The sequence below is a fragment of the Hyaena hyaena genome, unplaced genomic scaffold (genome assembly GCF_003009895.1).
Source record: "Hyaena hyaena isolate Hyena2069 unplaced genomic scaffold, ASM300989v1 scaffold_450, whole genome shotgun sequence".
Classification (NCBI taxonomy): domain Eukaryota; kingdom Metazoa; phylum Chordata; class Mammalia; order Carnivora; family Hyaenidae; genus Hyaena; species Hyaena hyaena.
The window spans coordinates 1,232,339-1,259,193 of NW_024081084.1; the positions used below are offsets into that span (position 1 = coordinate 1,232,339).

The following is a 26,855-nucleotide window of genomic DNA, read 5'->3' on the forward strand; positions in this document are numbered from 1 at the left end:
ACCTTTCACTGTGTGTCTGGAGTCATTGTTTATTGAGTTAATTTGATTTCAAAGACCAAGGAACATCAAAGAGAATCGGGTTCATGGCCTGCAGCTTGGTAATGTAGCTCTCATTCTTTTAGGAAATATGTAATAAGCATCTACTGTGTATCAGGCACTGTACTGGGTATAGAAGCATAACAATGAAAACAAAAAACAAAACAACAACAAAAAGAAACATGTTCTGGCCCTAAAGCCTTTCTCTAAGTGCCCAGATTAAAAAAAAAAAATTACAGCGTTAATCAGAACTTCCCATACTTTGCTCTGAATGGACATTTATAGCACACACTTATAATATTAATGGTTGTCCAAAGGTACCCTCAAAATGCAGTTAATTTAAGGTAAATGAAAAGCTCTAATTTAACTTTTCTAATATTTGCAATTATGAGGGATTTTTTTAAACTGTCTGATGTTCCAGAAAATTTTTTCAAGGCTAATAAAAATTTCATATTTTTTTATGTTATAAGGTTACTTGAATATTTTACAAATGTAAGGTTATCTCCCCTTTACTTCACTTTATGTGAATCAAACTCTTTGGGACTCTCAAATTATGTGAGACAAATGAGACCTTCATTCTTTTGAGTTTGAAATGCTTTCTGTGATTGTTAAAAGCAATCAACTCCATAGTTTAGTAGTACCAAAAGACCCAAAGTTTAAGGGCATTCAGACAAGAATAACCCAGCAATTATAAAACACAATAGCATAATCAAATCAAACTGAAACTCTGTGAAGAGTCACACAAGAGCAAAAATGGAAATAACTCTTACATAGTAAGCACCTATCAAACATGACTGACTATTAATTCAGAAGTATTTAACTTTACACTAAACTTCCCTCAAATGTGTATTTGCTGACACATGCCTAATGGAATAAATACTACAATATTGTTAATATTTGCAATTATGCAGTGTGAAGTCAATTTTTTTCCATACTGAGCAAGGAATACAAAATTCAGAAAGGAATGGAGGCTGAGGTTAATATAAGCTCACAATTTCTGACTTGATATGAGTGTGCCCATCAAAATGGCATTAGTCTCATTCTCTTTGTACTAAGTATATCCTTAAATTAAACTTTATATTTATGCTAATAAAACAATTATAGTACTTATTTTACATATTGGTGTTTTAGTGAAAAACAAGTTTGGCTCAAGTCTATGACAGATTATAATTAAAGAAATGTGTCCTGGGCTTCAGTCATTGGAGTCTGAGAAGACAGATATTAATGACTATTAATTAAGATAATTATTATTGTTTTTTCTATGAAACTATTATATCATCCTTCAAGGTGGGGGGGTCTGCTTTTATTGGATTTTGCTCTGGAAAAAGTTTTCTTGTAATCATACTTCAATACAATTTTGTCTTTAACAATAAATATATGTCCAGTGAATGGGTAGGGCAGGTGACCTATACTCTTAAAAGCACAATTCTCTTCCCCACCCAGAAGTTTATGGTTTCCCTTTATTCTATGAGTCTCCATGGTCCCTGGCCTCACTCCTGTGTGATTAAAGGAAGGCAAAGGTTTCAGGAGATAAATGTAGCTCCTCATTCAACTTTTACCTGGGTGCTCATAGATAAGGATTTGCAAATTGAGTTAAATATTCACAATATACTCTATTCTTCCTTCCTCAAATTTAAGACACATGATTCATTGTTTCCTGCTTCTTAAGTTGGAGTGCAAAATACTCTTTTATGGTGGATACACATTTTAGGTTCTGTTAGAAGAGATCAACAATGCAATTTTTTCATGAAGATGCTCTCCAGACATCATCTATAGTGTTTTAAACCCTCTATTTGCTCTAGAAAGAATCACAATGTATTTTCTTATAGATATCCCCTATCCAGAAAATATTGGAATGCAGGCTTATGTTGTAATGACTGGTTTTTGATTTGTTTCACTTACATAGCTGCAGAGAGGGACATTCCTAAAGGCAGACTGAAAAGGGCACCATTGAAGAAGACAGTCTGTGTCAAATGATTCCCCTAAACAGCAAATTAATCATATGAACAAGTTTTCTAACTATGATAACTCACATTAGGAAATTTTCTGAGGAGCTTCTCTGGTTCATTAAATACACTTAGATCTTGACAAATTAGGATTAATCAAAACACAAATTAACACTCCCTATGAAACACTAACCCTCAAGTGTGATTATCAAATAGATGATGCAGGCAATATATTAAATCTTAAATCTCTTCCCTAGAGTACAGCCTTAATATTTTATAGCACTTTCTGATTCTGATAGAATCATTGTTTGCCATGAGGGCATTCAGCATTTGATAAATCTTTACCACTTACAAGATACTGAACCTTGCCTTTGCGGATTCTAGAAGCTCATGCATTCCCTAATGTTGAGGTCATCCCAGACCATGTTATTGCTATGGTTATGGTTTATCATCAAGGAATAGGAAACACATATTTTTCATGTTTCCTTGGAGATTACATGTTGAATATTTCATGTTTACCCACTGATCATGAGTAAGTGGATTGTTTTGGGAGTTATAAACATTCAAGTATATTCAGTTATAGTCTGAAGCTCAAACTGCTTTTCTCTCTGCTTTCTTATTTTACCTTCACATGACTAATGAGAATAAGGAGTTATTTTATTGTCTAAGGATATCATATCTGGCCAGATTGTCCGCAAAGCAAAATATTCTGCAATCCATGATAGGGGGCTTTATAAGCCTTGAGAAAATTAACTAATTTTTGACATGTAACTTTTCCACATTTATCACATGGTTACATCATTTAGAAACAAAATCATGAACAGAACAGAAGCTTGCCACACATAGACAGGGAAAACAATGTCATAAATCTTGATACAAGTAACGATTCCCTGAAAAATGAAACAGTTTTCACTTCTGCTTCTTCTCCTTGTCTTTCTCAGTTAACAGCATCATATGCGAGATGTTTCTGTTTCCAGAAGATGACTTTGAACTGACCCTGATTAAGCCAGGGCCAAGGATGAGTTGGAGTGTGGGTAATGATGAGTAGGCAGAAAGGATTTATTGCTTTTATATCCATGGCCTTGTTACCCAGATTCTGGAGTTCTGCTGACTCAGCAAAAGCCTGATTTTTTTTTTTTTTTTTTTTTTAAGGTGCAGTAGCATGTATGAAATGAGATCCCAAGGGGAACCCATGGAACTCACTAGGTTTTCTTAAGGTAACAGGAGTAACTTGGATACTGAGAAACAATTGCAGGACCTTCTCCTGAACCCAACTACTTGAGAGAGGGAGTGAGGGCAGGCATTAACAGAATAAACTATAGTAGAATCTATTTGATACTCTGAAAATACTTCTTCCTAAATGGATTGACTGCAAATGACCTGAGCTTGCTCACAAAGAAAAGAAAAGGGAGTGCAACCTGCCAGGTAATGAAAAGAATGACTTAAGTACCACCTTGTACTTGATAGGTTGTTGTGAACTTAAACATAGTTTTAATTTCAGAAGCCTTTCTCATGAGATAATATTTAGAATCAAACATTTGAGTGACTTATCAACTTTATATAAAGAATAGAGAGTGGTGATTACCTCATTTTTATATGTGAAAGCTTAAATATAAATGCATTACGGATTGTATGTGTGGAGGAACTAAGACTTCAACCTTAGTCTAGAGTTCCTTCAACTCTTTTGACTTGGCACAGCTGTTCATTACAGTGGATTTCTAAAGTTGCTCCTAATATGGTGAAAAAATGTTTCTCAGTCATTTTACTTATTGGTTTTAACAATAACTAACAAAGAATAGAAATGTAGCAGAAATGTCATTTTCACTTTGTTCCAGTTAGGAACAATTAGGGCCAGGCAACAATTCTAATTGTTTTCTAGAAAATGTGATGACAATATCAGCAACTACCGAAATTTTACAAAACAGGAGAAGCTCTCAAAATAGTAGAAGCTCTCTTCCTCCACCTATCAGATTCCTCTTCTGTAAAATGTATTGATTCTTGCTATCTCAGCACTATAAATGTTTCAGATATTGTTCTACACATTTCTACTTCTGCCAACTGACTTTTAAACCAGCTGTGTATGTTCTGAAATCTATTTATGCCAGCTGTACTTGTTAGTGGAATTACATAATTTAATCATGCTGTGAATAAAATAATAAAATATGTGTAAAAAAAGAGAGCAGATGCCCTCCCCCCCCCCCATGAAAATAAAAAGCTAAATGCTTTGGAAAAACTTAATAAAAGATGAGTCATCTTAAAAATTGCAACTACAGATTGTTTTTACATTAAGTGTAGGTACATAAACATTTATAAAAGTAGAAATGTTATATAGTCCATTAACTCTGACTATAATCCAAAAAGTTTTAAAAATTATTAAAACATGACCAGAAAATCAGAAATACATGGAGAATATCAAAAAGGGAGAATTAGTGAGGGTAAACTCTAGCAATAAAAAAAAATAGTGGCAAGTATAAATTAATGCAAAATCTAGTTCCATAAACAAACTCCATTGAAATTTATAAATCTTTCAAAAGTCCACTAAAGTAAAGCAGAGAGAACAAAACATACAAGTTGAGGAATGAGAAAGCAAATGCACCTGCTGATACAGAAAAGATTGAGTTCGAAGAGAATCCTACATGTAATTTTACAACAACTTTGAAAGCATAGATGAAATGGATGAATTCTTCACAAAACAAACATTACCATACTGGCCAAAGAAGAAACAGAGTAAATAATTACCCAGTAGAGTAGGAATGTTTATTAAAGACCTATTATGAAAAGCTCCAGGACCACATGGTTTTACAGATGATTTCTTTCTAATATTAAAAGAGCATATAAAATAATGCCAATATCATCATAAAGTAGAGGCAAATTCTAAATAATTTACTAACCAACAATCAACAAAGAACAAAAAATTCAATGACCAAGTAGCATGTACTTCAGGAATGCAAAGCTATTTTAAAAGTATTAGTCTTAATGGTGAAGTTATTTTCATTGAAGTCAGCTATTACTATTCAAAATTATTTTGGGAGATCTAGTGAACTAAAAATCATAATATGTAGTATTCAAAAAGAGAGAATGAATTTCTTTCTTTGTGATGATGATATGACTGCACACCTAGAACATCCAAATGTAAATGCTCAAGGAAAATCCTCCAAAACCCCTAACCAAACCAAATTACATTAAACTAAGAAAAAGCCCTATCAAAACAAGGCAGGAAATTTACTAGCTGGCTATAAAGAAGATAGTTTGACTCTCTCTTATCTATAAGCAGGTAAAAATGGAAATGTGTAATATATGTCATTTGTTTAACTGACTATGCTTTACAAAGTTTAAGGATAAATTTAATAACAAAGATAAGAGTTTCTAAGAAGAAAATCATAAAATTTTATTGAAGGAGATTTTATTTATTAAAACATTTTTTGAATATTTACTTTTGAAGGAGAGAGATACAGAGCATGAGTACATGAAACAGAGGGAAAGGGAGACACAAAATTCAACGTGGGATTCAGGCTTTGAGCTGTCAGCACAGAGCCTGACATGGGGCTCGAACTCACAAACCATGAGATCATGACCTGAGCCAAGTAGGATGTTTAACCGACTGGGACACCCAGGTGCCCCAAGGAGGTTTTATTTTTATTAACAAAATTTTTTTTAACGTTTTATTTGTTTCTGAGAGAGAGGGAGACAGCATGAGCAGGGGAGAGTCAGAGAGAGGGAGATACAGAATCTGAAGCAGGCTCCAGGCTTTGAGCTGTCAGCACAGAGCCCGATGCGGGACTCAAACCCACAAACCGTGAGATCATGACCTGAGCCGAAGTTGGACGCTTAACCGACTGAGCCACCCAGGCACCCTGAGATTTTATTTTTAAAGACTTAAACCAGTGGTTCTCAATCCTGGCTACATATTAAGAAGTACTGATCCTCAGACTTCACTGTAAGCAATTCTGATTTAATTATTGTAGAGTGAATCTGGAAGCACTGAAACTTGACACATTTCAGATGATTTTAATGTGCAGTAAGGATGAGAACTTAATATGTGAACTTCAGAATTATGTAAAAATTAATATAATATTCATAGGAAAGAAAGGGTTGGCAGCAGTTTTACAATTTATTTTCTTTGTTTCCTAAGGAACACCAGGAAAGAAAAGTGACCAGCTAATGACAAAATAGGAGTGACCAGCTCCTGGCAAACACACGAAGGGTGTGGGGTACTTGCTATCTATGGAATGTTTTTAGCAGGATGTATGTGATCTAAATTGCTTATGGTAAACAAACTATAGGACATGGCTTTTTGGAAAATGTCATGTAGGCTGTGTAACTTCCAGACTATAAAATATAGAAGTTTAATGATTGGGAGTTTCATTCTGCTTAAGTGCTATGCCATTATATACACTGTATAAAGACCTGCCATGTTACACCTGAGCCAGAATGCATACTAATAGGGCAAAGAAGTATTTCCATGTTTTGCTTATGCCTTAGATTACATACATTCTTTTTTTAATGTTTATTTATATATTTTTAGAGAGAGGGTCTCTGTGCTGTCAGCACAGAGCCTGATGTGGGGCTCGACTCACAAACTGTGAGATCATGACCTGAGCTGAAATCAAGAGTCAGATGTTCAAATGACTGAACCACCCAGGAGCCCCAAATTACATACATTCTTGACATTGTTGGCAAATCTTGATATTGGTTACAATTTGTGACTCTCATTAGACAGATCTGACAATCTGATCTTTGGATTATCTCAAAAGTCAATACAGCCTTGTTGTTATTGAATGAAAATAATCATATATCTTATCTGGAAGAATAAGTATGCTCAAGTAGCCAGGGAAAATAAGAAAAACAAGATTAGTTAGGGTTGATCTACTTCACCAGATATTAAAGCATAGTATAAGGTCACTAAGTACACATCATTATTATATTGCCATATGAATGAGCGAATAGAGCCAATTTGAAAGCAAACATATGTATACTAATTGTATCTGACAATTTAATGTATAAATAAGATGATATTTTGAATCAACAGAAAAATAACGACTTATTTATATTCTACCAGCACTATCTTCTAATCATGTAAAGAAAATAGTTTACAAAACTACATTTCAAACAGAGTACAGAATTTTCTTTCTAATCACATAATAAAACGTGTAAGTAAATCTGGGACACTACTTGTATAATCAATACCTTTAATAGGACCTCTGAAAATCAGGACAAGATCTTAGAACTATGTAAGTTGACTAACTGGACCATAGTAAAAAAAAAAAAAAACAATAAAATAAACATTTTTAAAAAACACTTGTATCCAAAAGATATTTTTAACAAAACCAATATGTTGAAAAGAGAGTGGAAACAAATTGTAATATAGATGACAGACAAAACATTATTATCTATAATTCAGAGATTTCTTATAAAAAGAAAATGGTTATTAAAAACTATGCAAAAATGCTAAGTATAGTTAATTTATAGATGAAACATCTTTATTAACCATGCATGCTTTATTATAATGCTCTGACCTCAGTGTTAGTGTCTGTTGTTCAATATTAGGCACTGGTCATAGAATAAGGCAGACAAAATTTGAGTTAGATTCTGGGCTAAAGCATCCATCTTAAAAAAATAAGACTAATACCCCAGTCTCCTGGCATCCACACATAGGGATTGGTTTCGGCTCGCATCATGATCTCACAGTTCGTGAGATGGAGCCGTGCCACCAGCTCTGTGCTTATAGCACCAGAGACTGCTTGGGATTCTGTGTCTCTCCCCTCTCCCTGTCCTCCCTCTGCTTGTGTGTTGTGTGTGCTGTCTCTCTCTCAAAATAAATACATAAACCAAAAAAAGAAAAACAAAGAACAAGATGAGGGCTACAAGTGGAACTCTCTGATTCAAATACAATAATTATACCTATGTGGAATGAATCTTTGACTTATCTTCTCATCCTTGTAGGTGTTCCTAGCTGCTGCTATGTTTCAGTTCTGTGGTGTTATACAGCATTCTGATCCAAGATTACCAGTGGAGTGGGAAAAAAAATGAACTGCAGCACTTATATAAATGATTTAGCATAGCTCCAGAGTATGAAGATATACTATCTGATGTGCTGGTCCCTGAATAAGAATGATTCTTATCGGTTCCTAAATTGAGCATAGACTTTTGGGGGTGACCCACCTGACTAATAGGAGCCCAAGATGCAAACAAAAAAGAGGTTTTTAAGGAATAGCTGCTATGAAAGAGGAAATGCTTATATATTTTTTCCACTCACACTCATCCCCATAAACAGCAATATGTCTAAATCAAGAAAGCAATAAAAAATATGTAAATTCCTTGAGTACTACTGCCTTAAGACTATAAGAACAACTGAACTGGATGAACTTACTCTTGCTTATTTTCACCCCTAAAAACTGATTTAAAAAAAAACTCCGACAGGGGCGCCTGGGTGGCTCAGTCGGTTGAGCATCCGACTTCAGCTCAGGTCATGATCTCGCGGTTCATGGGTTCGAGCCCCTTGTCAGGCTCTGTGCTGACAACCAGCTCAGAGCCTGGAGCTTCTCTTCAGATTCTGTGTCTCCCTCTATCTCTGACCCTCCCCTGCTCACGCTGTCTCTCTCTCTTTCAGAAATAAATAAAAAACATTAGAAATTAAAAATAAACCCACTGACATAGTAGGTAGACTACTTACATATCCATTTCAATATAAATTTCCAGGTCCCTGTAATGTCTCAGATAATTTCCCACTAAAGAAAATACTGGACTTTCATTTTGTGAGAAATTGTGAATGGCTTGATTTCATGAAGTTTGATACATGCTGAATTACTCTGATATCTGAATTAAAAGGGACTTAAAAGTCATATTTACAGAGTGTTTTAAAGCTAAATTTTGATGTGTCTGTGTATTATTTTTATTATAGGTTAAATCTGTGTTGAGTAGTAAGTGATCTTAAACTGAATGGAGTTTGAATTATTCCTGTGCTTCTATGACTCCAGAGAAAGTATTTGGAAACACATCATATCCTCCAGCATGAGAAGTTGCGCTCTAGAGTCCTGTTTGAATAGTACCATTATTTTTTTTAATGTTTTATTTATTTCTCAGAGAGAGAGAGGGAGAGAGAGAAAGAGAGAAAGAGAGAGAGAGAGCGTGAGCAGGGGAGGGTCAGAGAGAGAGGGAGATACAGAATCTAAAACAGGCTCCAGGCTCTGAGCTAGCTGTCAGCACAGAGCCTGATGTGGGGCTCAAACCCACGAACCGTGAGATCATGACCCGAGCCGAAGTCGGACACTTAACCGACTGAGCCACCCAGGTGCCCCAATACCATTATTTTAAAGAGTTAAAAAAATTGGATGCATTACTTCCACTATCCTATTACTGAAAGAAGAGCATTAGTAATGAATGGAAGAACTGCAGTGTGTTCACTGCCTCAGTGTGGTGTTTTTGCAATGACTCTTTTTTGTGCTCAAAGCCCCAGGCCACACTGTCATTTCCTGTGGCTCAGGGACCACTGAAGCTAAGACCCCACTGTTAAGAACTCCCTTCGCCCAGAAATAGCATGGCGCCCGCTGTAAATAACTCCTTCTTGATAATGGTTGGAGACAAGGCTGAAGTGACCATAATCATTTGTGAAGCATAATTGAGCACATACCATTTGTGCTACGAAAATACCAGATGCCTGTCTGAACCTTGCTCTTGTGCATGTCAGGGCTCCAGATGGTACTTAACTGTTCTCTGCACTATTTTTGAGACTTTAGGGTAAGTAGCTTGGTAAAAAATAGGAAGGACATGCACCTTGCCCTTTCTTAAGCACATGTTGTTCAGGTACTGGCTATGCTAGGCACTGCTACTACACTATGTGTGCTAGTAGTAGATTTCTTGCTAGTGAGAATTTTTACTGCCTACATAGTTTCTGTAGAGCCAAGCTGTTCCTGTTACCTAATCACCAGGCAGATGAAAACATCTTCTATACTGTATTGTAGACAACTATTTTAATACAACTTCTAAATAGTAACTAGGTATTTCTTTACAGAAAACTAAAAGATGTCACCAGTCCTGTTTGGGATGAGCCCTGGGTGTTATAAGTGATGAATCACTGGATTCTACTGCTGAAGCCAAGACTTTACTGTATGTTAACTAACTTGAGAATAAAAAAATAAAATAAATATAAAAATAAAATAAATGCAGGTTTTTGCCAGTCACCATGCCCCGTTTTCAAATGTGTGAATTTACTCGCTATTCTGTGTAGAGAAGCAACATGTCTTTCAAATTCGGCAATATCTGCAATGATTTTTGCAGCCTGACTGCTGACTTTGAACCTATGGATTTTTGTAGAATTACTTATAGAACAAAAAAATATCCATGCAATTATACACATATGTAAAAATTGTGTTGTGGTATTGGTATCTTTAAGTGTAAGTGATTTTCTTCTCTGAAGACTTCTTAGAAACAGAATCCTTGCCTACTAGAGGGGCAAGTATGAGGCCACCATATATTTAATCATTTTATTAAGCTTCATGACTAAAGAATCAAAGGTTTTTCATTGATCATATTTATCAACTTGACTAAATAAAGGATCTTTAGGAAAAGTTAAAAGGGGGTGAAAACAATATGATAAAAACAAGCCATGCTATTCTGTATATTTTGCTTTATATTTCCAATGGGGTTTAATGTCACAAGGACTGTTTGTATGTGAGTTGCTGACTTGCACATGACTGTAAGAGCTCATCATTACCTTTCACTACAGTGCATCAAAATAATCCATGAGTGGAGGAGATGTATGTAAAGGTCTGGCATAGATGAAGTCATTTCAGTTAGTGTACAGAATGGGTACAAAAAAGTGTTAGATAGTGGTGTAGAGTTAGATCGTGGATGCAGAAATAGTCAGTGTTTGTAGTTAGTAATTAAATAGCTAGTAGCCAGTAGTAAATAGTAGTAGTAGGTAGGTAGTTGTTAGTACTTAAGGTCAGTAGATAGAGTTAGCAAATGATTCTCTGATGGATAGCAAAGGAGCTGGAAAAGAGCCATAGAAGGAAAGGAAATCAGATTTGCACTGAGATGCTTCTTAGGCATCACATCAACTCCAAGGAGTAAGAGTTTCTACTAAACAACATGCTTATTATTTATTCTTTTTTCCCCATTTTGATTGGCTTTCTTTGTCTGGGCCCTTAAAACTGAATGCTTTGTCACTCAGAGTTCTATTGTGGTTCTAAGCATTCTTCGCCTACTCGGTTAACTCTCGAATGAAATCTCTAATGTTCTCCCCCTTTCCAGCTCTTCTCCTAATTTATACTTCCTCCTTTCTGAGAACTTAATCTACCCTCTGCTTAACCAAGGAGATTAGATTATGTAGTGCTAGTGCCATTGAGTTTTCTCCTTTACTCCTCAGAGCCGGTGTCTTTACCCTTTCTCTTTTTGTTCCTGCCTGTCTTAAGGGAAAACTTGTCTATCTACCCTGATGAAATACTCATCCCTCTTCCTCGGTTCTTATTCCAACCTCTTTCTATGTCTGTTTCTCAAAAATTTCTCCATTAATACCTCAGGATGAAAACAATGTCACTTGTTCTCTTTCTTCCTAAAGTAAATAAAATTGTTTCTGGACTGCCTGCCTTAATTCTTTCTTGTGCTTCCCCACGTATGAGCCTCAATTCCTGTCCTAGTGTTGACTGAAATGGTTACCTTCTGTTCTCTGTCATCAACAATTCACCATAAAAGAGACAGAAGCTCACTACAAAGAGCAAGAAAGTAGGCAGCTGGTAGGTTAGAATCTCCATCTTTAAGCAGAAAAATTCCCATAATAATTGTTCTATCTGTTTAGCATATTTGAGTTCTGTTGCTTTAAAATATTTGGCAGTGACAAGTTTAATGAAATTGCAGAGAGGTTAAGTGACTTGTCCAAGATTAGTGGCAAACTGAAGAGCTGGTATTTAGGTCTTCTGAATTCCTATTCTTAATTTTTAATATTATTAGGCATAACTAGGGAGACATTTTTAGGATAAGAGGTAAAATTCTTCCTTAAATGTTCATGAACGATCTTCTTCCATGTCAATATAATTTTAAATTATGAAATCGTTTCTGTCACAAATGATTTCTTTCTCTCTGTCCAGGATGATGTATAGAGCCTGGTGATTGGGGCTCTTCATTCAGCCAGGCTTTGTGTATAACATGAAGAGATTTGACTCTATATTGACATGGAAGATGATTTTTTGTTCTTGCCAATGTTGTAACTAAAATCAATATTGGATACTGTTAGAAATTTTCAGGCTGGGTCAGAGGACAGGTTTTGTGTTGGGAAAATCCTTGAGATACCTTCAATCTTAATCTGAGAAAGTATCTCCTTCTTCCTAACTAGTCAAATTTTGGGGGATTCCAAGGGAGAGGGTTTTTCAGAATTGACTTATAGACATTTTAGAGAGAGTTTTCATTATTCCTAAGCTTGACATCAAATATAAAAGAACACTATCCTTTCTCTAATTTCATTATCTTGACTCTTTTCCTTTTGTACTCTGAACAATTTGGTTCAATTGAAAGGGAGCCTATAAATGTCCCCAGAATTCTTTTGGTTCTGGAACATTTTGACAATAGCAATTTCACAAAAAGCAAGAGATCCAGGGAATAAAGAATATGGCTGCATATTTTAGGTACATTCTTTCCTATGTTTTGAATTCTATCAAGGAATCAAATGCTTTGGGTTACAAAAAATAATTTTGAGTCAGTTAGTACTATGTGATTGGAAACCTTGTGCATCATTTTGACGTGGTTGAACAGTTAAAAAAATGACCTGAAATGTTTCACAAGAAACTATATTTAAGTTTATACTTAAATGAAATAACATGAAATGCTGATGTAAAAGACAATAGTTTGATGTACTTTTATGTTTCACAATACATAAATTTAAATCACTTTAAATTATCATTAAATTACTATTTAGTTAACAATAAACTAAAAAGACACAGGGATTATAAGAATGTGGTTTTAGAGGTAAAAAAAATCTACTTCAATTTTTTTTAACCTCTCAGTAGTCTAAGAGTACAATTACTTTTCACTAACTGTGTTTGGTTTTTGCACATCGTGCATAGTAAGCAGGCATCTTCCATTTGCTGAGTTTTCGGTTATCTCACACTTTGATTTTTTACTCACTTTGCAGTCACAAGATGAGAAATGTAGACACTGTGTACAAACAAGAAGTTCGTGCAAAGTCAAGCTCTCAAAACCACATGCAAGACTCAGTGGCACATGGTTTCGAGCTCACACACTCCAGGATCATGTAATACAGGCATGCAGACAGGAGGGAAGTAAAGCACCTACATCATGAAAATAGAGGATGATGAAAGAGAATGACATTTTCTTTATGACAATTATCTAATGCAAACCGTATACCCATAACCTTTATCAGAGTGGAGGAAGGAGCAGATAAGTGACTTTTTGTGGGGAGGGGGAAACTGTATCTAAATATTACTAGAGGTCAAGTTCTTGTTAAAGTTAAGGATTTCTATTCTATACTTGGCCTCTTCCAGGTTATCTTCTCCAGGTCCTTGCTTTGTATTTCCTTTGCTACGTCATGCAAAAAAGATCAGAACTAACATTGGAAATCATTGAACAAGCTCTAAACCTGACAGATAACAAGGGTGTGCTCCACAATTTACACGAGAATTAAATTGGATATAAATACCTCCTGTTCTTACCGGTGGGTGTTGTGATTCCATGTATTAAGGTGTGAAGCAGACAGGAAAGAGATAAATCTTTCATAAGTACATTGTAAATAGGCAAGTGGTATATAAACCATATTCATAGGTAATCGAGTCAAACAATGAAAGCTAAATAGTTGTCAAAAAATAGACTTTATCACAAAAATGGTCACAAAACTAGTTATATGGAGAGGGAATGTACAATATCTAATTGTTTTATTACTGTTATTGAAATAATCTGGTAATATGGAACAACAGAATCCCCAATAGTTTCTGAATGCTGATATCTTTGTTCAACAATAATACAGATGGAAATATAGACGTGATCAATCTGTAGGTGCTTTCTTAGGAAATTTAAGTTATATCTTAGTGATATAAATTTATCAAATGAATTTTCACAAGTAACTGGGATAATTAGAAATAACTCGTGTAATTCACTTATGCTTTTATAAGAGATGTGGTAATTGATTAGCTTATCAGATGAAAATTTTTATAACGGCATGTCCTTACTTCTCAGTCAAATAAATCACATGCGGCTTTAATATACTTATCCTTACATGGCTTTCAAATCAGGGAATAATTTGCAATGCTTTCTGCCCTTTGACTGCTGATTTTGGACCTTTGCGTTTTTGTCAGAATATTACCAGTCAAATAAAAATGTTAAAGTAAATTGAATTGGCTCACTTATGCAAAAGTTGTGTTATGCTGTTCATGTCATTAAATGTGAGTGGTTTGATTTTCTGAAGAATTCTTAGAAACAGGGTCCTTGCCCAGTGGAGGGGTTGGTACATGGGAGGGCATCATATTTTTAATCTTTCTTAATAGATCTGTGATATGCCATAGAATTTGGGTGTGTCACATAATTTATCTTTAGGAATCAGGCTCCATAATGAAACAGGTCAAAACAATGCGTGCAATTCACCTAATAATAAAACGAGCTTTTTAGGCCATGGTCATGTCATTAATTATGTTGATTTTTAAACACTGATAGAAGTGGGAGGAATTATGAAAAGTGATTGTTGATGTTGAATTTGCTTAAAAGTTATGAAGAAATCCATATTTCCCCTTGAAAGGAAAGATGCATTAAACCAGGTACAGTAAAAGGGCACATAGTTAATTGCTGTAAATATAGAAAAATTCGTCCTTAACAGAAACATGAAACTTCCAATCATAAAATGCTTATGGCATGCTTAAGTTCCCTAACCTCTCCCACAAATCCTCAAAATGTCCTGTTTATTTTATTTTATTTATTTATTTTTTTAAAGGAATGTTAAGTTTGGATTTCTGTTTGGGGGCATCAGAGTGGTTGCTACTATTTACTTGTCAAATCTTAAAACACATGGGTCCAACTATTTTTTGGGGTGCTGGCAGCTAGGACAAGTGGTGAAAGCCCGAATCCTGTTAGTAATGTTCTCTCTAACCAGAAGTGGGAACTCTACTACACAGTTATATCAGTTTGCATCATGTTATAATGCCTTTGCCACACAATATAACTAGATATAGCACCATGCAATGCCATGAGTTGAGAATGAGACACTATCTCCAGGGGAGAAAATAAACATCCGAGAGGAAAACAAAAGCAAGGGGTTCAAAGCTGGTGAGACTGGATTTCCCATTTGAACTGTAGCTATAATGCCTGAGGTACTTCCATTTTGGAAAACAGAAATACATACCATGTTCATGTCAATGCCATTGGTGTATGTCCACGCATGCTGGAAATATTCTTCAAGCCGTTGCCTCAGAGGGTTGGGGATTTGGTGAAAGCGAATGAACTCTTTTACTCGAAGCATCTGCATGTGGTACCTGGCAGTTCCCGAGTACAGTCTTTGGATAATTGCAGATACATTTCCAAAAATGCTTGCATACATTAGTGCTGGATTGGATAAAAAACAAAGTTATGGGGAAGACTGCACTTGGACATTCTTATATCTTGTCAGAATCTCAAGTTTGTAGATTTTTTATTATCTCAGTCCACTTGTAAGGACTTACCACTGGCCAAAGGGGAAAAAATCAAGTTAAGCCAATACTATTTTATTGTATATTTTATACAATAAATTTGTATTTATATAAAATTTATATTTTATATAAATATAAAATATACTGTATACAGTAAATTTTATAATTTTGATGATAAATCTGGGGAGGAAATGTCTCCAAATTCACCATGGATTCTAAATTAGAATATAAACTCAAATTGTTTACATTATCAACCTATGATCGGGAATATTGACTAAAGAGATAAATGCCTTTAAAATAAACATTTTCTTTGTAGTGCAATAGAATATATGGCACAGAGTTACCACAGATATGTTTTCTGGAGCTGGAATTAAAATGGTTATTTTTAAATTGTGACATCTCAGCCTCTCATACTCAAACCAAACCTTTTAATATTAAAATTCTATTATAAACCTCAAGGTTATCTTGAATACTTTGGTTTTGCTAAGTCATGATATATTGCTTTAAGGAACAAATACTTTATTTGTATACAATATTTAACCTATTAAAATTCATTTTTACAGTATTTTTACATGAGAAACAGATATCCCTGGCTTAGGATATGAGTTTATCATTTTATTTTTGTAAAAAAAAAAGAATATATATTTCCCTTTTATCTGTGAGAAGAAAAAACTTCAATGAGAACCCTTGCTATATATTCCAGTACTTAAGTAGAACACCCTTTTAAGTGTTTTCTGGGTTAAATCTTTATGATTTAAAATAAGCTTTTTGAGTATCTTCTCTTTCCTTTTATGTTTGTATTGTTCCTAATAATCCTAAAAGAGTACTATATTCTGTATACAAAGTCAAATCATGATGCAGGGCCTGTATTCTGATCTTTGGGCATGTGTCAGAATGCAGAAAGAGGGCAGAGTATGTTTAAGGCACTGGAACTTGCAATACCCAGAGCAGGTGGTAAAAAATGATCAAAGGGTTTGATTCAACTGTACTCAACAAGCATCCCTCCACCCACCCCCAACACACTTTACAAACCATCACTTCTATAAACCCTTCAATCATTTTTGAAGTAGATGTTCACTAAATTCAGGTTAAGGATTTAAAAGCAACTTATCTTCTTGGTCATTTGCTTTCTTTTCTATCTGATCTTCGTCTCTTGGTTCATATGGCCTTGTGTACCATAGATGTTTCAAGTCAGAGAATGTCATAGAGAGAGGAATGGCCCTTTGTTTTTATCTATTTAAAGGGATGCAAGTTGGGGAGATCTGTAGTGAGGCTGATTTGGGATGTGTGAAAGAGAGTAATTCTCCGTAATGTACACAAGTTGTTTAGATTGGATCTTCCACAGAAAAAGACTCAAACCTAATTTGAGTAAATGAATAGTTGATTAAGAAGAGAGTTAGCAATACTTGCCTGAAACTCATTCCTGTGATCCAAGGAGATTCATGTGAAAAATGCTTTTTAACTCTTCCTAATTGTAGTGTTGGAAATTTTATGCATGCTATTGTGTCTCCAAATATCTATCATTTTCTCAGGAAATAGTTATAGTTGCATGGATAAAGTTCACTTGATTTAATCATAGAGTGCATACTTAATGCCAATTATTTTACCTAAACCACATAACTACTTTGAGGCGAGTCAGAGAAAACATTCTTTGTTTGTAATACATACTATGGTTTCATTTCTACATTGTGGCTTTATCTCCACACTGCTATAAAAATGAACCAAAATATTAGCCTGAGTCATACATAGGTATTTCCATTCATTGACAAGATGGCAAAATCTAGCTTATAAGCATGTATTTGTATATATGAATAACCTGTATTTCTCTTAGGAAATTCTATGTGATGGCTTTTTAAATTATAATGAAGGGACAAATTATTTTTTCTAAATTTTTTTAGGAGCAATTGGAGCCATAAGCAAAGAGAGAAGCACAACATAGTTATATTCTTTATACATTATTTAGTCTGCCTATAAATTGGCATATGAGTCAAAAGTAAGATAGTAGACTATATAAAGGCATTTCTCTTCAACTCAACATTTTATTTAGCTTTCCTCAATAGATAGTTGTAGTTTCACCAGATGGCTTGTTTTAATTTTGGATATTATAGAAACAAAACAGGTATATCTTAAAACCTCCTTCAGCACACCACACCCCAAATTTGATATGCTAACCAAACGAATGTATTTAGTAGGTCGTTAAGCCTTAGCTGAAATGTGCCGATAGAATCAACCCATGTGTTTTCTACCTAATACACAAACCTTTAAACAGTTTTAACCTAAAAAGTTAGATGTTATAGGTGTGTAATTTATATACGATAAGTAGGTGTTAATTGTACAGATCAATTAATTTTTACCAATGTATATGCTGCTATAAACACAATCAAGATACAGAACATTTCTACTACCCCAAAAGATTCCCTAGTGTTCGCTGGCTGCCTGCATACTCACTTCAGAACCTAGACAACCACCAAGTTCCAATGTATGTCATTAAAGATTAGTTTGCATTTCCTAGGTCCTTAGAGGTGGAATCATAATGTGTACATTTGTGTCGACTTCTTTTGTTCAGCATGTTTTTGAAATGAATCCTCTTGTTGCATATATCAATAATTTGTTCTTTTCCTTCTTTCTTTTTTATTTTTTAATCACTGTGCAGTTTGCATCCCATGGCTCTACCAGTTCAGTTCATCTCTTCTGTTCACAGCTCACTGCTTCTAATTTTTGGTTATTATGAGTAAAACTGCCCTGAACATCTGTGTACAAGTCTTTGCGTGGGCATATATTTCCATTTCCCTTCCAAACACCTAGGAGTGGAATTGTGTGGTATGTTTACCTTTATAAGAAACCACTCGACTGTTTCTCAAAGCTGTGTCAATTTATACTCCCTACAGCAATATATGACAGGATCAGTTGTTCCCAAATCAACAGTTGGTACTGCCAGTCTTTCATTTTAACCTTGTAGTGGGCATGTAATATCTCATTAGAGTTTTCGTTTACATTTCCTGATGACTAATGACATCATTTCCTGCAATTCTTGCCCATTCCTTTATTTTCTTTTGTGAAATATCTGTTTAAATCTTTTGCTTCTTTTAAAATTGAATGGTCTTTTATCACAGAGCTGGGAGAATTCTTGATATACTCCATTACAAATTTTTTCTTTTCTTTTTTTTTTTGGTCTAAGTATTGAGAGTATTTTCTTCTAGTCTATCATTTGTCTGTTCCTTTTCTTAACAGTGTCTTTTAAAAAGCTGAAGTACTCATTTTGATGAAATACAATTTATCAACTTTTATTGTATGGCTCAGGATTTTTTTGTTTCAGTTTTGGTAATTTGTTTCACTCAAACAGCTTTTCTATTATATCTAAATTGTCATACTTATTATAAAGTATTTCATAATCTTATTTTATTATTCTTTTAATATCTTTATAATGGATATAATATCTTTTCTTTCATATAAGACATTGTTAAATGATGACTTCTGTCTTATCAGTCTAATAGGAAAATTATCAATTTTATTGATCATTTAAAAAAATTTTTTGGGGCGCCTGGGTGGCTTAGTCGGTTAAGCGCCCGACTTTCGCTTAGGTCACGATCTCGCGGTTCGTGGGTTCGAGCCCCGCATCGGGCTCTGTGCTGACTGCCAGCTCAGAGCCTGGAGCCTGTTTCAGACTGTGACTCCCTCTCTCTCTGACCCTCCCCTGCTCACGCTGTCTCTCTCTCTCTCTCCTAGAAATAAATAAAACATTTAAAAAAAATAAAAATAAAAATTTTTAAAAAATATTTTATTTATTTCTGAGAGACAGAGAGAGAGAGAGAGCATGAACAGAGGAGGGTCAGAGAGAGAGAGACACAGAACTGGAAATAGGCTCCAGGCTCTGAGCTGTCAGCACAGCTGACACAGAGCACGAACCACGAATTGTGAGATCATGACCTGGGCCGAAGTTGGACGCTTAACCGACTGAGCCACCCAGGCGCCCCTTTATTGATCTTTTAAAGAGCCAGAATATACTACCATTACTTTTCTCTAATGTACGATTTCTATTTTATTCACTTTTGCTCTTATCTCTTATATTTCTTCTACTTATATGTTTATTATGTTTATCTTAAAACAGAAGCTTAGATCTTTGATTTTTAGACCTTTCTTTTTAAATATAAACACTTAGGGATGCCTGGGTAGCTCAATCATATGTCTGACTCTAGATTTTCTTATAGTCATGGGATAGTTTGAGCCCCACATCGGGCTTAGCACAGAGTTGAGAATGCTTGCGAGTCTCTCTCTCTCCCTCTCTCTGCCTTTCCCCCAACTCATGCTCTCTCTCTAAATAAATAAATAAACTTAAAAAAATAAAAAAAACACTTAAAGTACACATTTCTCTCTGAGCACTGTTTGAGCTGTCTCTTACACATTTTGATACATTTTATTTTCATTTTCATTTAGTTAAACTATTTCCCAGTTTCTCATGTGATTTTTTTTCTTTGAACCATAGGTTATTTTCAAGTGTGTTACCTATTTTCCAAATATCTATCACTCTTTCTTTTCTTTCTTTCTTCCTGTCCTTTCCTTTCCTTTCCTTTCCTTTCCTTTCCTTTCCTTTCCTTTCCTTTCCTTTCCTTTCCTTTCCTTATTTTTTCTTTAATGTTTATTTATTTTTGAGAGAGAGAGTATGAGCAGAAGAGGGGCAGGGAGAGATGGTGAAAGGAAGACACAGAATCCGAGGCAGGATCCAGACCCCAAGCTGTCAGCACAGAGTCCGATGTGGGGTCTGAACCCATAAATCATGAGATCATGACCTGAGCCAGAAATCAGATGTTTATCCAACTGAGCCACCCGGCGCCCCCTTTCTTTCTTTTCTTCCTTTCTTTCTGTTTCTGATTTCTCTTGTGGTCAAAGATATACTTTGTATGACTCAATACTTTACATGCATTAAGATTTCTTTTTGGTCCAGAATGTGTCTGTCTTGAGGACTTGTAGTTCAACAGATGGTCTATCTTAGTGAATGTCCCACATATACTAGAAAATAATGTGTATTCTGCTGCTATTCTTCAATTTCCAGTATGTCAAGTTAGTTGATAGTATAGTTCAAGTCTTTTATATCTCTACTGATTTTCTGTCTACTTATTCTATGAAACACAGAGGAGTGTTAATTGCTAACTATAACTGTAAATTTGTCTTATGAATTTGTCTATTTTTTCTTTAGGTTTTGTCAGCTTTTGTTTGATGTAATTGCTCTGTAATTGAGTGTCTACACACTTAGGATTGTGGTATTTACTTTGTCTCTGGTAATAGTTCTTGTTCTAAAGTCTTCTTTGAAATCAATACTATAAAATGTAAACTGCTTTACATTTTCTCATAATTAGTGGTTGTATGTACATCTTTTTCCACCATTTTTGTTTACCTGTGTCTTTATATTTTAAGTGTGTTTTCTTTAAATAGCTTAGAGTTGATGGGGCACCAGGGTGACTCAGTTGGTTAAATATCTGACTTTGGCTCAGGTCATGCTCTCACAACTCGTGAGTTTGAGTTTGGCGCCAGGCTCTGTGCTGACAGCTCAGAGCCTGAAGCCTGCTTTGGATTCTGTGTCTCTCTCTCTCTGCCCCTCCCTTGCTCATGCTGTCTCTCTCTCTCAAAAATAAATAAACATTAAAAAAAGTAAAGAGCATACAGCTGAGCCTAGTTAATATCTATCACCACATATAGTTACAGAATTTTTTTCTTGTAATGAGAACTTTTTTAAAGATTTACTTTTCTAGCAACTTTCAAATATATAATATAGTATTATTAGCTACAGTCACCCTGCTGTACATTACATCCTTATTTATTTATTTATTTACTTATTTATTTTAATAACTAGAAATTTATTTTTAATCCCTTCACTCATTTTACCTATCCCTCACCCCCTCTGGTAACCAATCTGTTCTCTGGATCTATAGGTTTGATTGTTTTTGTTTTTGCTTGTTTGTTTGTGATTTTTTGTTTTTTTAGATTCTACATATAAGAGAGATTATAGGGTCCTTGTCTTTCTCCGTTTGATTTATTTCACTTAGCACATAATGCCTCAAGTTCCATTTATGTTGTTACAAATGGCAAGATTTCATTTCTTTCCTCTCATGGCTGAATAATATTCCATTGTGTATATATGATATATCTTCTGTATTGATTCTGAGTTAAATTTTTTCTCTTGATTATGGGTTACATTTTCCTGTTTCTTAGCCTATCAGTTTTTTCATGGATGCGGACACTGTGAATTTAACATTGTTCATTACTGGATATAAATGTTGGATACTATTCTTGCGCACAGTTAAAATATTTGTAGATCGGCTTGTTCCTTTTGAGGTTTATTTTTTTCTTTAAGGTTTGTTAGGGATAGACTAGCCCTAGTACTATGGCACTATATTTCTGAAATTTCTGATGAATACCTTTGATATTCAGTGAAGGCTTTCCATTCGCTGACAGGAACTTGAATATTTCCAATTCCTATGTGTGTTGTGGAAGTAGATCAGCTTACAGTACTTCTGGTATTTATTTGCAAGGCTTTGAGGAGTTTGCTTGTGACTTAGTATTAATCAGTAGAGCCAAGGAGATACCTCTGCAGGTTTATGGAGGGTTTGTTTGTTTATTTGCTTTTTGCCTTTGCTGCCTCCTCTCTGGTAGTCTGTCTGCAAATGTTAGCACTTCAAGCCCTATGATCTCTGACCTTGTTTCCCTAACTCAATAGGACCACTGTTATCTGCGTAAGTTGCTTCTCCTTTAAGTATGATCCAGAACGTGCCTCCAGGCAGAAAGCTGAAGATATCACAGAGCCCATCTTATTTATTTTCCTTCTTTCAGGGATCAAAATTCCCTACTAACTGCTTGGCAATGTTTGAAAACAGTTGCCTTATGTATTGTTTAGTATTCTGTTATTCTCAAAAATGTTGTGAGAGTATGGTAAATTTTCAGTTACTCCACTATGGCTAGAAGCAGAAATCCAGTAACTTCTTTCACACACTATAAAACAAGAAATTCTCCCAAGATGTGTGTCAAGAAGATAAGAGATGGAATACATTTGCCTTTTATACTGGTTTATGTATTTTTAAAATTAAATGTGTATATTATATTTATAATATTTAAATAAAATATAAACATATATTATAGCACACAGATATAAAATGTAAGTGTAAGTTGTATATTCATACTTATTTAATATTTGCTTAAATATACCTTAATTTTTCATATTGAATTGTGTACTCTTTTATTTTTTTAATTTTTTTAAAGCTTTATTTATTTCTGAGAGAGAGAGACAGCATGAACAGGGGAGGGTCAAAGAGAGAGGGAGACACAGAATCCGAAGCAGGCTCCAGGCTTTGAGCTAGCTGTCAGCACAGAGGCCAACACGGGGCTAGAACCCACAAACCGGGAGATCATGACCTGAGCCGAAGTCAGATGCTTAACCGACTGAGCCACCCAGGTGTCCTGAATTGTGTACACTTTTAAAATAAATTCTCTGGTCACTGTTCTTTGTACACATTCAGTAGTACAATTGGTAACTGTCTTTGCAAATAGCGGCTTTTAAATGTATCTACAGACATTTGAGTTGTTTGCATATAGTTAGATGATAGTTTTTAATGTTTAATTTTTAGTCTCCTTGAATTATATTGCTGTAAGAGGGTGGCTCTGTCGGTTGCTCCTCAGACTTTGACTTAGGTCATGATCTTGCAGCTTGTGAGTTCAAGCTCTGTGGCAGGCTCTGGGATGACAGCTCAGAGCCTGGAGCCTGCTTTGGGTTCTGTGTGTTTCTCTCTGCCCCTCCCCTATGCATACTCTGTCTCTGTTTCTGTCTCTCTCAAGAATAAATAATAAACATTAAAAAAATTAAACAAAAATAAATGAATATTGGATTTAAAGAAGCTTAAGGATGATAAGAGAGTTGAACATAATAACTAAGCTATATAGACTATAACTAGTATTAGTACATGTACAATATTTTATATTTTTAGATATTGTGTTTTATTTTAGACTAAAATTGGGACACTCACAGATCTGAGGATTATGTATTTAGTGCAGAAATAAAACTAAACAAAGACAACCAAATCATTGTCTAACACAATTGAATGGAAATATCATGTGTAGATACACTCATATACATCAAATGGCTAAGTACATTTTGGGGCATACTTATTAATAAGTTTTGAGTTTTAATTTGACCTTTTTTCTTTATTTATAGCATAACAGGTCATTATTGAACTTTCTAGGAATACCTATAATTTTTTTCCTGTGTTACATTGAGCTCTACATAATCTCTTTTTGATTAAGATTTGTAGAACCAAGTCTGTTACTCAAATAAAGGATATTATGTGGAATATGATTGTATCTTACTCTACTCAATGAACTAGAGTGTTTTCCTTTTCATAAGATATGAAAATTGTCTGCAGAACACAAGGATTTTTCTTAAATAATCAATAGAAATAGCCTAGTTCTATATTTAAGAAGGAAGGAAGGGGAAAAGGAAGGAAGGTAAAAAATTCTGCCAATAATCTTGATTTAGGGATTAGATATTGGGTATAGACCAAATAAAGAACTGGGTTTTCTTTAATTTAAGATAATTTAATTCATAATAAATAGTACTATGTATTTAACGTAATCCTCACAAATGATGGGGATTCCCTGAGTGGTGAGCGGGTTAAACTTCAGTTCATTTAAAAAATCCTTTCTTGCAAATGCTAAGTTTCAATATGTATATATACTTTATTAAAAGTATATTTTTTTTACACAGATGTTTAAATAATTAGGAACAGACTTTTTAAAAATTTTCTTTGTTTGCTACCTATTTCACTAGATTGATAATTTCTGTACGGTATTTACTGGCAGTTGTAGTCACACAGTGGTTGGGATTTTGTTTGTTCTGAGAGATTCACTCTCTCTGGAATGAATGTTTCCATTTTTCCCAGTAGGTCCTTGTTTATTACCTTCTGGGTACAAGGTTCCATCTGTGTTTATAGACCAGACTTAGCCTGAATCTGTTGAATCTGTTATTTGAATATAATGCTATTTGCTTATAGCAATCTTAGTAAAAAAAAAAATACTAAGACATATATATGAAAAGTAAATTTTAAATACAATGAACAATAAACTGGGTTCATTGGTTTAAATTTCATAAATAAAGTTTATATAAATATATTTCATTAGTCAATGTGTTAACATTTAAAAATCAATTCTGGATCTATTTTCATATTTGTACACAATCTAAGGATCATGTCCTTTTTTAAGCATTAAAAATCCACTATGCTTTCATCAATTGCTGCTTGGTATCAGCAAGGTTATCTTTAGTGACTCCACGGTATGGTTTTCAAGAAATATTTAAACATCTTTATTAATGCAGTTTTTTGTTTCTTATTCCAAAAAACATACCTCATTAATGATGTTCATGACATCATCTTATTACAAGGTAAAGAGCAATCACTGAAATTTGTCATGTCATAGGGAAAGGCATTTTCAGTCAGTAAGTGGTGAAAAAAAATACATATATTTATTTGTGTATACATAGGTCTATAAATGAAGATATATAAGAAACATTTCTATTATTTCCATATATTTTATATAGAAATAGATTTTTTCTATTAAGAAATATATATGTATATATTTATTTCTATCTATCTGGTAATATAATGTAAACTAATCCTTCCCATTCTAATCTGGTTTCGGCTTAAAATAGAAAATAATCATTGAGAACAAATTACAGACACTTTCACAGCAGTAAAAAAGTGAACTACAAGTCTCAATTTCCTTATCCCAAGATCCATGTCACTCTAGTTTTATCTTTGTGATTTTCTGAGGTCCTGAAAGTCCTTTGGTGTCTCCCCTTCACAGAGAGAATCCCTTTGATAGAATATAATACCCATATATGTAATTCCATTATCACAGTTTTCTATAATTTTTTCTTCGCCTTACTCTTAATGTTCTAGCGATATCAATTTTGTGATATTATTTCACCTTAATAGATAACAAAAGAGAAATCTACTTACAGCCAATCAACATGACACAGATTGAAAAGATTTTCTCCGAATTGGTGTTAGGAGACACATTCCCGAATCCCACACTCGTTAAGCTGCTGAAGGTAAAATAAAGTGCTGTGACGTATTTGTCTTTAATGGATGGTCCGGAACTTGAGTCACTGTCATTGTAACGTTTCCCAATTTGTTGTCCTAAGGAATCCAACCATCCGATTTTGTCTGTCAGGTAAGGCCTTTCTACATTCCCAATTGCATACCAAATGCAAGCCAGCCAGTGAGCGATCAAGGCAAATATGCACATTAGGAGCATTAGAACAGCAGCGCCATATTCTGAATAGCGATCAAGTTTCCGGGCCACTCGCACAAGACGAAGGAGCCGAGCTGTCTTCAAAAGACCAATTAATGTTGTTGTCTGTGGAAATAAATGTGTATGGTCAGAAACGGTTGGCAAAGAACTCAGTGTATGTTCCTGTGAAGCAAGGTAGGTAGAAACAAGTCAAAGGAAGATGGTAGCACTGAAGATAAATGAATATTTGAATGAAGTATTAAGGTTAGTTTTAATTTTACATCTGCTTTGGAAAATACTTTGAAAGTGTGTGGTACATTAATTCACATCTTGGTATGCAAGACCCATGGGACAGAAACTCTGTCTAGCTTATGCTCTAACCAAGTGCCTTGGAGGTAATGAACACTCGTTAAATCATCCATTCACCAATAAGCATCCCCTGTGTTACTGGTGTGACTAGCAAGTGCCCACACACTGGGATTATAGCGTTGAGCAAACAGACATGATCACTTTCATCATAGAAACATACTTATTTACTAGACAAAATGCCTTCTCTAGTGAGGAGAAATGAGGTCCACTGTCTCCTGGGGAGAGACAGATATTTTTAAAGAAACAAACAATAGGATCATTTAAAGAGTAAAAAAAAATGTGATATATATAATAAGACAAAGTGGTATGATAGAGGGTGTTTGAAGGCATGAGTCCGGATGGAGACTGCTTTAGGAGGAAAGGCCAAAGAAGAACTTGCTGAGGAGCTGATATTAGAATTGAGAGAAACCCGCATAATGAGAAAAACCAGGCAAGCAGATAATTGGGAGACTTATTGGATGATTGCATGCATGCCTTAGGCACTATATTTAAATTCATTTTTCCTTCCTAAGTGTTAAACTGATAAATTGTTTCTTGATGTCCCGATGATATTATGTATTTTTCTTTGGGGTGTGATATGTGTAATTAATTGTATGATGATTACTGACCA

General features: G+C 34.6%; 1 protein-coding gene across 1 annotated transcript in view; it reads right to left on the reverse strand.

Moving 5' to 3' along the window:
• The window catches only part of KCNH7 (potassium voltage-gated channel subfamily H member 7), a 153,202-nt gene that overhangs the window by 34,137 nt on the left and 92,210 nt on the right, over positions 1–26,855 (reverse strand). The window contains exons 8-9 of the mRNA XM_039253434.1: positions 25,603–26,002; positions 15,322–15,521 (exon numbers count right to left, since the gene is read on the reverse strand). Coding sequence (XP_039109365.1) covers positions 15,322–15,521; positions 25,603–26,002 — 600 coding nt within the window. The remainder of the gene's footprint in view (positions 1–15,321; positions 15,522–25,602; positions 26,003–26,855) is intronic.